This window comes from Cydia splendana, chromosome 25 (genome assembly GCF_910591565.1).
Source record: "Cydia splendana chromosome 25, ilCydSple1.2, whole genome shotgun sequence".
In the NCBI taxonomy this organism is placed as follows: Eukaryota; Metazoa; Arthropoda; class Insecta; order Lepidoptera; family Tortricidae; genus Cydia; species Cydia splendana.
In genome coordinates, this window is record NC_085984.1 from 1,886,467 (window position 1) to 1,901,618 (window position 15,152).

General features: G+C 39.1%; 2 protein-coding genes across 2 annotated transcripts in view; one reads left to right on the forward strand and one right to left on the reverse strand.

Moving 5' to 3' along the window:
* The window catches only part of LOC134802728 (uncharacterized), a 40,969-nt gene extending 31,119 nt beyond the window's left edge, over nucleotides 1-9,850 (reverse strand). Inside the window, exons 1-2 of the mRNA XM_063775390.1 lie at nucleotides 9,726-9,850; nucleotides 8,166-8,268 (exon numbers count right to left, since the gene is read on the reverse strand). Coding sequence (XP_063631460.1) covers nucleotides 8,166-8,268; nucleotides 9,726-9,727 — 105 coding nt within the window. The 5' untranslated portion in view covers nucleotides 9,728-9,850. The remainder of the gene's footprint in view (nucleotides 1-8,165; nucleotides 8,269-9,725) is intronic.
* Nucleotides 1-15,152, forward strand: part of LOC134802752 (origin recognition complex subunit 4) — a 239,566-nt gene that overhangs the window by 174,926 nt on the left and 49,488 nt on the right. The window lies entirely within an intron of this gene.

Consider the following 15,152-nt stretch of genomic DNA (forward strand, 5'->3'; position numbering starts at 1 on the left):
AAAAAACCGGGCAAGTGCGAGTCGGACTCGCGCACGAAGGGTTCCGTACCATAATGCAAAAAAAAAAACAAAAAAAAAAGCAAAAAAAAACGGTCACCCATCCAAGTACTGACCACTCCCGACGTTGCTTAAGTTTGGTCAAAAATCACGTTTGTTGTATGGGAGCCCCATTTAAATCTTTATTTTATTCTGTTTTTAGTATTTGTTGTTATAGCGGCAACAGAAATACATCATCTGTGAAAATTTCAACTGTCTAGCTATCACGGTTCGTGAGATACAGCCTGGTGACAGACGGACGGACGGACGGACGGACGGACAGCGAAGTCTTAGTAATAGGGTCCCGTTTTACCCTTTGGGTACGGAACCCTAAAAAACACGAATTTCTCAAAAAAAAAACAAATCGTAATTACTTTTTTTGCTCAGCACGTCCATTGTGATCAAACGCATCAGTTTATTTGAAGAAAAAATATTTTTATCGTGTTTTTACCCATTTTTTTGCGTTTTAGAGGGTGGGCAAAGATATCCGGAGTTTTCGCCAACATTGCCCACGTCAATTTGGTATTCAAATACAGCTCGTATGATGATGATGTCTAAGGATCACTGGTTTTGGGCAATCCTACCATTCCCTGTTAATAACTTAGCGATAAGTGTAAAAACTTTTAAATAAATTTGCTGGGCAATGTTGCCTACCCGTTTTTGCTCATTTCCATATAAGGCTCGCCTAAGCATTTTACAAAGGCTAGGGTTGTCACTTTTGAGAAAATCTGTTACAATAGTTTAATGGCCAAAAATATGATTTTTGCTGTGTTTTTCATTAGTTAACGGGATAAAACATCTAAGTAAAGGATAATAAGACAAATTAAATACAGTATATATTTATAAACTTACTTTAGTGTACAAACATAACCTTATTTTACATGCGAAGTTGGGTAAATTAGATGAAAGTGACAACCCTAATCCGTTTTTGGTGGTGGGCAATGTTGGTATGGATGCCAAATCACCGGATTACTTTGCCCACCGCTAAAACTCGCTAAAAATTACAAATTAAAGATATCTTATTGATACTGTTTTAACACCCCCTGGCACTGATTAAAATAACCGACTTGGTTTCACATTACATCTCAAAACTTTTTGAAGTGAAAATTTCTTTAGCGGCGTGTAATAGTGCCCTTGCGGCCTATTTGCTGAATAAATGTTGAAGTTTGAAGTTTGCATGCCAAGTTTCGTGCTTTCTGCCGGATGGGACAGGATTTAGGATGGGTCAGACCAGGACCGCATTTTTGCAGGTTCATCTTTTATTAGCCAGACTCTACCTCCATACTAAATCGAGCTAAGGAGTCGCACTATAAAGAAATATTGAACATTTTCTTTCAAGTTGATATACAGGGTGTCCATGAATTAGGGTATTTATATTCAATATTCAATAATTTATTCATAAAATCAATACAATTTTACACGTCAATGGTATTTAGAACCAGTATACAAAGTATCATAACAAATTACGATTTTTTTACTTTGGAGCAACCTGTATGTGTTAGTAGCTCCTGAGGTAATAAATAGTATGACTAGATTTTGCCCTGTGCGCGGGGCCCGAGGGCCCCGCGGTCTTCTTGTAGTTTGTTGTTGGTGCTGTTGTTTTTGTTGTAGTAGTAGTAGTAGTAGTTTGTTTTCCAAAGGGAAAAAGAAATAAAGTTGTACTTTTGCTAGGACGAAAAGATCCGCGTGAAAGCACTACATTCCCGCAGCTCGGCCTGGCCTCGCGTGCTTGGGAACTCGTAAGGGACGCTCCGGGCCTTCGGCCCTACGCGGAGCTCGGCCTTCGTCCTTCGCTGGGTTTCGAAGGCCCGACGCTGAGTCGGGCCTTCGGCCCGCCGCTTCGCTTATTAAAACAGTTGGGAGGGTTGGCTTTGCTTAGGGGCTTAAGCGGGAAGTTGGAGCTTAAACACGACCCAATAGGAAAAGTGTCTTAGACAAGCGAAACGGCGGGCCGAAGGCCGAAGGCCGTAGGCCAACTTCCCCCTCTCGTGTGACGCTTCGGGCCTTCGGCCCTACGCGGAGCTCGGCCTTCGGCCTTCGCGAGCCTCGACGCTTCGCCGTCGGGCCTTCGGCCCGCCGGCTTCGCTTATCAAGACAGTTGACTTTGTAGAACGCTTGGGGGAACTGCATTCACGCAGCTCGGCCTTCGGCCTCGCGTTTTGGGAGTCGGGGTGGAGGCTCCGGGCCTTCGGCCCTACGCCGGGGTCGGCCTTCGGCCTCCCGGCCTGAAGCTCGCCCTTCGGGCTCGCTTAACACACTTTTTGTATAGGATTTTGCTTTGTTCGTCATTCCCGCAGCTCGGCCTTCGGCCTCGCCCAAAATTACTGGGGGCGTGCCCACGCTTGGATATTCGGGGTGAAGCTCCGGGCCTGACGGCCCTACGCGGGGTCGGCCTTCGGCCTCCCGGCCTGAAGCTCGCCCTTCGGGCTCGCTTAACCTACTTGGAAATTTGAATTTTGCCCTTGTCGCCCGCCATTTTGGATTTTTCCAAAAATTTTTTTTACATGGTAATGCTGGGCCCCCTAGCTCGCCGCATGCCAAATCTCAGCGCACTCGGACCAACTTGAAAAATTAAAAAAAAAAGTCGGCCATTTTGAAATTTTTTAAATGCAGTTTGATTTGTTTCGGGGCCCTCTATGGCATTTGGTCGAGCACCCCCCACCTACCTCGCACCGTTTAAAAGTTGCCATACAAAATTAAAATGACCATTATTTCCGCCATCTTGGATTTTTTCCAAAAATTTTTTTTTCATAGGAATCTAGAGGCTTCTATCTCTCGCCATGCCAAATCTCAGCGCGCTCGGACCAACTTGAAAAAAAAAAAAAAAAAGTCGGCCCGTTTGAAAATTTTTAAATGCAGTTTATTTTGTCTCGGGGACCTCTATGACATTTGGTCGAGCACCCCCCACCTATCTCGCACCGTTTAAAAGTTGCCATACAAAATAAAAGGGGCCATTTTTTCCGCCATCTTGGATTTTTTCGAAATTTTTTTTCCCATACGAATCTAGAGGACCCCGAGATTCCGTGACCAAAATTTCAGCGCGCTAGGACAAACTTGAAAAAATTAAATAAAAAAAGTCAGCCATTTTGAAAAAAAATGGCGGCGTCAAAAACTGCCAGGGTCCCTCTATGACATTTGGTCGAGCACCCCCCACCTACCTCCCACCGTTTGGCCGGGCCGTCGAACATTTTTCTGACCGGAAGCGGTAGGCCAAAAGTCGGAATTTTCTGAAGTCACGAGACCGCCCTCTATACGACCGTACCAAAGTCTAACACCCCACGAACCTCCTTCTGGGAGAACAATCATGTCAATTAATCAGTCGTGTTGCAGCTTTAAATAAGATTAATTATTAATTATTAAATTATTAAATTAAATTAAATTAATTAAAACTTTCTTCGACCGTTTTGATTATCTTTTTTATTTATGACATTAATAAGATTCTGACTTTTGACAAATGTCATCATTGCCGCACATTTTCAAACAAATTGTCAAAAGCACTGCCAATGATTAATACAGTATGTTTCTTTTTGTTGTCGATTATTGGAATTAACTTTTGTTTGATAATATAATGTTTTATCTTTTGTTCTAATTAAAAAGAAATTACCGTTAGAGCATTTCTGAGAAGTAACCCTATGTGGGATTTCAGGGTTTGTCCAATGGCTAAGGTCACCCTGTATTTAAAAACGTAAACGTTAAAGTTTTTGGGATATATGTATAGTAGACTATTTATACTCCACATTGATACCATAAGAAGTTAATAAAACTGCCTGAAAGTTAGAGAGGACTATGGAGGAGATTACTGTTTACTAGCTTTTGACTTAACTCCTGGCCCCTGTTTCACCAACGTGACAGGTGCGACGAATTGTAAAATCACTGTTGCTGACGTCACAGGCATCCATGAACTACGGTTACCGCTTACCATCGGGCGGGCCGTATTCCTGTTTGCCACCATCATTGTATTATTAAAAAAAAACTTTATGATATATAAAAAAGAACAGATATTTCTCTTGCTAAGTTTATGACAATTGTCACAGAAACACTGCAATTGTCACGAAATTCCGACATATAACTCATTACCTGTCAAGAATTACCTACAATTCTTCTAGATCTTTGCCTGTTCACCTGTTTAAATTGCTTATTATCAATTTAGATCCGGATTTTAAACCTGGCTGACATCGGATAGCCATTTATATTGATGTCAATGGTGTTGGTGAATATTTTAATTCATTCGGGCGAAAACCGGAAGGTTGGTTGGGTATCATAAAATGTTCATGGAGAGAAATTGTAAAGGCCCCAGTACACAATGGGCCATTGCCGGCCACTCCAAGGGACGCAGCCATGCGGTAGAATGAGATAGCAATATCATTTGCTCCCTCTAACGCATAAATGCGTCCCTTGGAATGGCCGGCGATGGCCCATTGTGTACTGGGGCCTTAAGATATGGTATTGTAATCAACAACTGCAAAGTTTTTTTTACATCGGTTTGTGGCAAATACTGTTTAGTTTATCTTTATTTTAAAACGAAAAATGTCAACTTGCATGTTTTCTCCACTGTACACAGAATAAGTAATGATGTTACTATATCTCATATGTTCAGAATATTACTTGAATGAACTTATTATCCTATATAAAATGTGTGTTTTTATATTTCTAAACCCAGTTTCTAAGTAGATTGCACATACATTATAGTCACATTAAAATTCCATTTTGCGAAATAAAGAATTCAACATTTAACTTTGCAAAAGTAGATAATTGTTATTAGAATATTTTCTAAAAGCAATAAAAATAGATTAGGTTAGATTCGAGCTACAATGACATTAGGTTGGGTTCAAGGTAAGGTTGCAGGGCCTCAACAAGGGAAAAAAAAGGGGAGGGACTGTTGGCCTGGCTAAGTGAGCCAGAACTCACACACTACTCCCTACTACTGCCGTAAGCAGGTAATGAATTCCCAATGTATTAGGTATAGGTTTAATAAATTATAAATATATTTCATTAATAACATAATAATATACAAATATGTAAAAGCATAAAGTAATAAATAAGCCTACAGTAATCACGTATACCGGTCCCACGGATGCGGATGTTGCTTACATAATCTCGTCTGTCAAGGAGTTTCGGCAGGAAAGGCCTTGGCAGACTTAAAAATTTCCGAAATGAGGGTTCATACCTACCGACTGGAATTGGTTTCATGGAGGTATCAGATGGGTTAATGTAGGGTAACTGATGTACACCTTGCTAACATAATCTCGTCTGCCAAGGTGTTTCGGCAGGAAAAGCCTTGGCAGACTTATATATTCATGAAATGAGGGTTCATACCTACCGACTGGAATTGGTTTCATGGCGGTATCAGATGGGTTAGTGTACGGTAACCGATGGTCATCTTGCTTATAATCTCGTCTGCCAAGGTGTTTCGGCAGGAAAAACCTTGGCAGACTTATATATTCCTAAAATGGGGGTTCATACCTACCGAATGGAATTGGTTTCATGGTGGTATCAGATGGGTTAGTGTAGGGTAACCGATGGCGACCTTGCTTACATAATCTCGTCTGCCATGGTGTTTCGGCAGGAAAAGCCTTGGCAGACTTATATATTCCTGACATGAGAGTTCATACCTACCGACTGGCATTGGTTTCATGGTGGTATCAGATGGGTTAATTTAGGGGTCCCGATGGTCACCTTTGAGAGCGTCTGCCAAGCACTTCCGGCAAAAAAAATAGTGGCAGACTTCGCTTTTCTGTGTCTACATGTAAATTTCTAACTGCTGCCATAACTACTATCTCGGTATCAGATGGGTTAAATCAGCCCCTTTTTTCGCACCGGAAGTGGCCTTCTTTTTCGTACTTTCGGCAAGTTCCGCCGTGGCAGACTATCGAATTCGGACTTAGCATAACTTTTCTGGGAAACCATTGTGCATTTCATCGTGGTATCAAGTCGGTTAGAAATTTTGCGGCCGGCTCTTCTACCATGAGCCGTGGCAAAATGCCGGGAACAACGCGAAGAAGATGATGAACTTTTCATGTGTGTGGTGGTCAAAAATCGTGGGTTCACCCTCGTTTGTGTTGTATAAAATTCGGTCAGCGGGCGCAGCACGGTTCCAATTTTATCGCCTATCACTATGCGCGTCCCTTTCGCACTTACATACTTGTTAGAGCGTGACAGGCATGCTGAGGCAACATAGAGGTACAATAATAGAGAGGAAACGGGGGAGGGGCCAAATGACCGAACGAGATACACTTATAGAACTTTCAGTAGGAGTAGCAAGAAAGCGGTACTATTGCTTGTCCTTGTCACAGTCTCACTTTTTGTTTGTTCCCCACCATACATTTAGTATGGGTTATGGTGGGCAACAAATAACCTACCTACCTTCTATGTGAGGCAAGCTATAAAAACGCGACCGTGCGGTCTGTTTCATGGTATAATAATATACTCCGCCTGGTACTCTATTCCGAGATTCGCGTATGACCTAACTGACACGGGCCTACGTCATCATGCTGTTTACAGGTTCTCAAACTTTAAAATGTGGGAGAACTTTAACCAACGGTGAAAATTATTTTAGCGGCATTAATTTTAAGTTATTCATGTAGAAACATAGTAAAATAAAACAAATCTAATATATTAAATTAAACTTTATTTATCTATACAAGACAAACGTTTGAAAAACTAATTCACAGTTACACATTAATTACCAAGCTTACGACGTGAAAAGTTTGGAAAACACTGCGACTGCTGACACTGAGCGAGAAGGAAATAACAATTAACACGCGTTCGACAAGGATGACGGTCAGGGCATGAAGTTATCTAGATCCGAATTGTCAAATGTGACAGCGCTATCCTGTGCTGCCAGTAATGTAAACAGAATTACCCGAACGTCTGAAATTTCTTTCGTGAATCGGAAGATATTGCTAACAAATAATTAAAAATTACGTGTTATTGTAAAATTTAAGATAAAATACATATAAATGAAAATTATAAAATTATAAAGAAATATTTTAACTTATTAACCATAGGTATAATGTACCCATGTAACATGTTATGTTGATATAAAGTGGCAATGTTATTGTGACGTAGGCCCGTGTCACTCTGGGAATAGAAGACCATGTTTTATTAGACCATGGTCTGTTTCACAGTCAAGTGGTTAATAGTAACGATGTTCGGTGAGCTTAAAAATGTTTGAAGACGATGTATTTTCAAAATGGCATAGCATCGTCAAATGAAGGAGTTTAATAATAAATAATACACCATTTTAAAGAACATATTAACTATTTATTTAAATTAAACAAAATTTGGCGATATCGTAAGTATATTTTGAGAAAAATTATCTTACAAAAGAAAAAAAACGTAAATTCTAAAAAAGTTGCATATATGGTGACAAATTTCACAAAAACTATAAGTGATAGTACTATAGTGTGTATAAGAGATAAATAGCAAATTTGCTAAGGATCACTTCGTTCCTACACACTTTTTCTATATCTTGAACTGTTTTCTTAAAAATTTAGAAAAACCGCGTTTCGGGCCCTTTGCGGGGGTGTGGGGGGGTGACGCAGAGGGGGGAGGGTTGGGGAGGGTTGATGAAAAATAATTTCGGTCCATAACGTACATATCCCATTTGAAAAAAGTCTTCTATTAATTATGCCAAGTTTTCCATATATTGTTTTCCAGAAGCAACGTACTATAACGCGCAGGCGAGGACTCAGTTAAGCGGTTGGTCTATAATACTATTTTTAAATCATTCTGCTTGTAATATTAGTTGTAAATTGTTTTAGCAGTACATTTTTCGTCAGTAGCTACACTTGTGACATCTGGTGTCAAGTAGCGGTACTGATAAACAGATGACATTTACCACTCTTTCCTTACTTATATTTCTATAAGTTTTTATTTATTTTATTTTTATTTTATAGCCTTATTTCAGAATAGGTAATTTTTTTTTAATACTATCTACAGTTCTCCTTAATCTACATTCTACGGTAACCGCTTCTATGTGCCTTTGGGCAAAGGCCTCCCCCATCTTCTCCACTCTTCCTTATTATAAACTAATCTGGTCCATGTTTTTGTTTTTTCTATAAGTTACCAACTGCCAAGATAAGTGGTAATTTATAAATGAGTGTTTCTCGTTACATCTGGCCACTTACTTGCTCTTGCAAATGTCCAATATTACGCACTGCCGCAACACACACACTGTCAAACCTCCTGATCCGTTCCTCCATCTCCCGCTGATGATATGATTGAGAACTCCTAAAACATAAGTTATTTATGAACACTAGTTTTGCATGTACTAAAGTCACATCTAACATTGGAAATCCTTGGAGGATGCCTGGCTTACAGGCTCACCAAACTGAGAGACATGTTATAGTGTATGCGACCTAAATAAGCACATGCACACTATGGGGAAACGTGACATGGGGCGATGCAGACTCTGTATGGAGGCAGAGGAGACACCCTTGCACATCCTCACAGAGTGCTCTTGCCTAATGCATACTCGTGACTTAATCCTGGGCGGACACATATTGCGTCCGGAGGAGTTAAAGTCTCTCAAGATCAAAAAGATCCTGCAGCTGTTTGAAGTTGCAGGTTTGGATCGAGAGTTGTAGTAGGTGGTGATCACAATAGATCAGGGATGATGGTTGCAGTGATACAAAGGCTTTGCAGCCTAATACACCGTGTTTTTATTGAATTCCGTTAACTTCGGGGTATGGTTAAGTACGTTTAAGAGAAGTAAAAGGCATAATTAATTAAAAAAAAAATTGTTTTTCCTTTTTTTGAAAAAAAAAAAGTTTTAAGTTAAAAAAGTAATTAACAGTAGCATATAGCGTTGTTGTAACACGGGCATTACATTTAACTCAACCAAACAGTTGAAATCTATGACATATCAATGTCATTTCGAAAACAGCGATCGACCGAGATAGTAACAGCTATGAATACAGGCAAAGTGCCAAAAATATGTATACACGACCTTAATGTACAGGCAATAAAGTACTGTATACATAATTATTTTTGACATTTTGCCTGTATTCATAGCTCTGTTGTTGACTGTACTTAAGTTTAGTAGCAAATGTACGTATATGAACTCATTCTAATCACTAATCAATATGTAAACCGGCCCTAAGGCAAGTGTACACGCTTGTAGAGGCCTTAGAGGAAAAAAAGAAATGATTGATTATCTCCTAAATGGAGTTCATTAGAATATCAGTGTCTTTGAGAAAGTTACTTGATTTAAGCTCAGGAATGCACCCTTCAAATTAACGGAAATCAAAAAAACACGGTGTATAGCCCCTAACATGAAGAAGAAGAAGAAGTATAGTGTATGCATAATTGTTTTCCATCATACTTTCTCGGAAACGTTCGTATTTGTCATGCTACGTCAGTCAGCCTCAGTACTTTTTGTACCGAGACTGACTGAAATAGCAAGACACTTTCGTACGTTTCCATGAAAATACGATGGAAAATAATTATGCACTACATCTGTATAGATTAATAAATCTAACATCTATGTATTATTAGTAATGTATTGATAATTCAATATAAATCTTAATTGAAGTTCAAAACAATACCATCGGACATCCACTATGGTTACTTTTACTTCGTGATTGAACTTTTAAAATACCTGGGACTTTATTTTGTTTTGAGGAAAAAGTTGCATTAAAACGAAGCAACCATTGTGTAAAATTGTAAAGAGTAGTAGACATACTTACATTTTAGCAGTTATTTATTATATTCAATAAATAAAGAAAAGCTTCAGTCAACCATGACGATATCCATCAACAAAACCACATGTAAGTAACAACAATGCTATAAAATACGTAAAACCGTTTGCACTTGTGACAAGAAAATTATTATAACTAGATTATAACTTCTAGCGTCATTGAAACAATAACATGGTGGTTTATTAACAATATTAAAATTTAATAATGCCAAGTTTATATTTTAATTCGAAAAGAGCTTTCGCGATAAGATATTCATGACGAGAGTTGTACATTGAAATGACACTGACGTTGACGTCACAAGCGTTGACAGTGACATTTTGAAGTGCGTTCAGATACTCTGCATGGGAGCCGTCAGATTTTTGGCGCGAGGCATAAATGTGTCGTTTATGCTTCCGATGTAGCCCACAAGATGGCAGAACCTACTATGCCCAAGGTCGAATAAAACATGGTCTTCTATTCCCAGAGTGACACGGGCCTACGTCACAATAACATGGCCGCTATATATAGCGCTATCGCATATTATCATATAGCGCTGTCGCATGATGACGTAGGCTTGTGTCAGTTCTCGGAGTAAATATCTATGGAGTAGAGACGCGCACTAATTTCTATCTGAAAAATTCTGTCATTTTTGGCGCGGGGGACGAGGTAACGCACACAAATAACGTTAACACTAATGCATTTTTAGCATGCGTCGCTACACACGCACACGACAAAATTATCAAACACTAGCAAAAACTATATTCACACAAGTACAAGAACAAACACAGACAACCCTGTCCGTGAACGAGATGACGTCAGTTCTAAGTAAACTTAGATAGTGCGAGGGACGCGCCGATAATATTGTCGATACTTTATTGACAATGAATTTTAATTTCTGCTTTTATCAATTATAATAATACAATATCAAGTCTTTGTACCAGCATTTTACTAACTTTAAATTTTTGTATTGTTTAGATTTTATTTCTAATAGTTTGTCAATTTGTTTAGGGCGAATCTTGCAAGCTGATATAGAATGATATTTTATTGTCAGTTCATTAGTTAATATTTTACATGTTGGTTTACTTCTGGAAGCAATGCAATATACTATCCAGCCTGCAGACCTAATGACAGAGATGGAACGCGGCCATAGGATGTCATTTAAGGGATATTGAGTAGGGGATAATTAGTATATATATCGGCGGTAGATCGTAAAATCGGGCATATCGAGATATTCCTAGGCATATCATGAAACGCCGCCATTTAATAATCTGCCTTTTGCATTTTTTGCCACTCCTAGTGCTGTATTCTATGTGGCATTTGGAGCAGCATGCGTAGGTACTAAAATCATACGCTACCCAAACACGTACTATAAGTAGGCTGTCAAGCCATTTCAATGGTTATCATTTGCTAAAATTTAGGACATCCTACTTATTCGATATGCCTAAATGTTGAGGTTTGCACGGTATGGCTGGTGGTCACTAGTCAGATCATGACATGCCGGCGTTTCATGATCTGCTTAGGAATATCACACCTTGAAGTTAGCACGATATGGCTGGTGGTCACTAGGCAGATCATAATCTGCCTAGGAATATCACTCCTTGAGGTTTGTACGATATGGCTGGTGTTCGCTAGGCATCATGACCATCTGTATATTATTCATTATGTTTATATCGATTTTACCGATATTGGTTTTTATGGTGTCCCATCACTAATATTGGTACGTTGATACCAGAGTAATAAATTAAAAGTGCCTATTTATGGAAAGTGACAGCCGTAAATACCTTAAATTAATAAAATATTTGACATGTTAAATAAAAATATATAGCTGGTTAAGCAAATATTGTCAGTAAAAAAGGCGCGAAATTCAATTTTTTTATGGGACGATATCCCTTCCCGCATACATTTTTCAAATTTGCCGCCTTTTTCTACTGACAAGATCTGATTGACCAGCTATATGTAGAAACTAAAGGAAAAATTAATCTATATACATATAATAAAGCTGAAGACGGTCGAAAGTCTGTACATGGAAGATATTTGAAAAAAAGTTGGCTGGGGATACTTAGAATCGATAACAGAACACGTTCCAAAAGTTTTTAGAATTTTTGTCTGTTTGTCTGTTTATCTGTTTATCTGTTTGTCTGTTTATTTGAACGCGCATCACGTGAAAACGGCTGAACGGATTTTGATGAAAACTTTACTAATCTGTCGAGAAAATCCCCGGCCAGGTTATAGGCTATAAAAATTCAACCCCTAAAAGGGGGGGGGTAGCCACAACACTCGATTGACTTAAGTTTGCCCCTGAATCTTATGGGGCTACTTAGGAAGGAGGGGCAAACTTTTTTCAAATATGTGCTACCACTATTGAGTACCCTGGTAAACTAACAGATGGCGCTGAATTTAATACGTTGTGACATGAATAAGCCACTGAGGAAAGATTTTGCCAAATTAACTCTAAGTTTAAAAGACACGGATATCAACAAAAATAATTGAATAATTATGTTGATTTAATAAATTAATAATTAAAAAGAAAATGAAAAATGAAAAATGTAAAATGATTTATTTAGGTATCAAAAAATAATACATATATCGAAAAATGTTCGCGCTCGCTTCGCTCGCGTTTTCAATAACTTTCTAAGATATGGCGACTGCAGCAGCATTACTCTGTTGCAACGTTGCTGCTGCAGCACTGTCAATTTTCGTGATAAAATGATGTGACTGACTTCCATACTAAAAGTAAAAATGTACAACTGTCTATCAAATTGCGTTTTTATATCGAAAAATTTTCGCGCTCGCTTCGCTCGCGTTTTCAATAACTTTCTAAGATATGGCGACTGCAGCAGCATTACTCTGTTGCAACGTTGCTGCTGCAGCACTGTCAATTTTCCTGATAAAATGATGTGACTGATTTCCATACTAAAGGTAAAAATGTACAACTGTCTATCAAATTGCCTATTTACCTATATCGAAAAAATTTCGCACTCGCTCTGCTCGCGTTTTCAATCTATTTCTAACATATGGCGACTGCAGCAGCATTACTCTGTTACAACGTTACTGCTGTAGCACTGTCAATTTTCGTGATAAAATGATGTGACTGATTTCCATACTAAAAGTAAAAATGTACAACTCTGTCTTATCAAATTGCGTTTTTATATCGAAAAATTTTCGCGCACGCTTCGCTCGCGTTTTCAATTACTTTCTAAGATATGGCGACTGCAGCAGCATTACTCTGTTACAACGTTGCTGCTGCAGCATTGCCAATTTTCCTGATAAAATGATGTGACTGATTTCCATACTAAAAGTAAAAATGTACAACTGTCTATCAAATTGCCTATTTATATCGAAAAAAATTCGCGCTTCTTCGCTCGCGTTTTCAATCAATTTCTAAGCTATGGCGACTGCAGCAGTATTACTCTGTTGCAACGTTACTGCTGCAGCACTGTCAATTTTCGCGATAAAATTATGAGACTGATTTTCATACTAAAAGTAAAAATGTAGAACTGTCTATAAAATTTGCATTTTTATATCGAAAAATGTTCGCGCTCGCTTCGCTCGCGTTTTCAATAACATTATAAGATATGATAAAGGTGACATTCGGGTGGCGACTGCAGCAGCATTAGGTACTCTGTTGCAACGTTACTGCTGCGGCACTGTCAATTGTCGTGATAAAATGATGTGATTAATTTCCATTCTCAGCTGTAATGCGGCAATGAACGTCACTCAATTAACCAAAAAAATTCAATGTAATCTTGATGTCCCTAGGGAGAGGGGGCACCATGGTCTAGAAATGCTTAGGGCATCACAATATCTTAATCCGGCACTGGTCGTTTGCGGAGTCAAACGATTTGGGACTCGCATTTTATACGCATTACCATGCATTCCCGAAAAAAATCGAATCATTCCCGAAAGTCTCGCAACGCATTGAAGTTACAAGGGGCACGTGGTCTTCCTCAGGAGTCTGAAGAAGACCACGGTGAGTCGCGGTCTAGCCAGGCAGGCCGCTTCGCTTTCGCTCGCGCGCGTATACCTTGGGGCCCACTGATTAACAGTCCGCCGGACGGTATCGGCCTGTCAGTTAGAACAAAATTTTGACAGTTCCGAACAACTGACAGGCCGATACCGTCCGGCGGACTGTTAATCAGTGGGCCCCTTTACAGCTTAGGTACTGTATCGTCCGATATACACCTACTACTCTGTCGTTTAAGTCACGTGTAAAATTTGAATAAGGGCGAAAAAACTATTGACTTTGGAGTGTAGTTTTATTTAGCGGTACCTAATTGTAAAAAAAAGATATCTGGACTACAGTCCTCTAGCATATCCATCTGTCAACTTTACTTCAAGTTCCGCCTCCAGGGGAGAGGGAGAGAAATTAGGATTAGAAATTACTGAAATTAGCTGCTTACTGACACAGACCGAATTCCACGCGGGCGGAGCCGCGGGCACAGCTAGTTTTCAATAAATAGTCTATCGGTAATTTTACGTTATTTAGGGGTTGTGCACAAATCACGCGAGATGTTTTCGACTACTTTTTGATCCCCCGTCCCCCTTTTCTTTATTCTTATAGATCTATTTATTTGATTAAATAGATTAGGTTAGGTTGATATGAAACTAAGGTGTTATATAAAAATAATGTGTTACATAAATTATATAATAAAAAGCAACGCAAATAGGGCGTATTACTGCAATGTTCTGCCGCCAGAGTGTAGCACTAAGCTAGCTAGTAAATTTTCTCTTTTCTCTTTATCGCTCAAATATGCAATAGTGATAGAGAGGTTAGATAACGAAATTTAATATTTCTTGTTCCGCGGCGGACCCCCAGATTGTGATGGATTGTGGTAGTCGCGCCCCCTACGCAGAGTTTCGCATAATATTTCCTATTAGAAATTCTACTCGTACCTAAATAATATTTAGAAAGTCTTCTTTAGAATTACCCTAAATTAGATCTAATACCAAATCACTGGTATCACTGTCAGATTGACAATGTTTTTTAGTTATTTGCAAAGTTAATGCACTATTTGATAATATTTAGATGTAACAGTACCTACATATGATAAGAAACGTGTTCTTTTTGTAGACTAGACGTTTTCGATCTCATTTTGAACGAGAAAACGCTGCAATTCGGCATTTTCGGCTCCTATCATTCCGCTTAGACTGACGTTTGCTGAATGGCGTATGACGTGTGGCAACTAGTTTTATATAACCTCCTTGACCGGCGGCCGCCGACTTTTTGCAGAGGGGAACGCCTGTTAATGGCCGCTCCATAGATATTTACTCCGAGTGTCAGTTAGGTGACCTAGAAAAGACGGGAATAGAGTACCAGGCGGAGTATATTATTATACCATGCCTATGCCTAATCGAGAGGGCTTCTTTCGTTAATTCGTCTATTTGCCTCTCGCCAATATATCGCTCGTTAAGCCAAGATAAGTCTGCAACGATTTT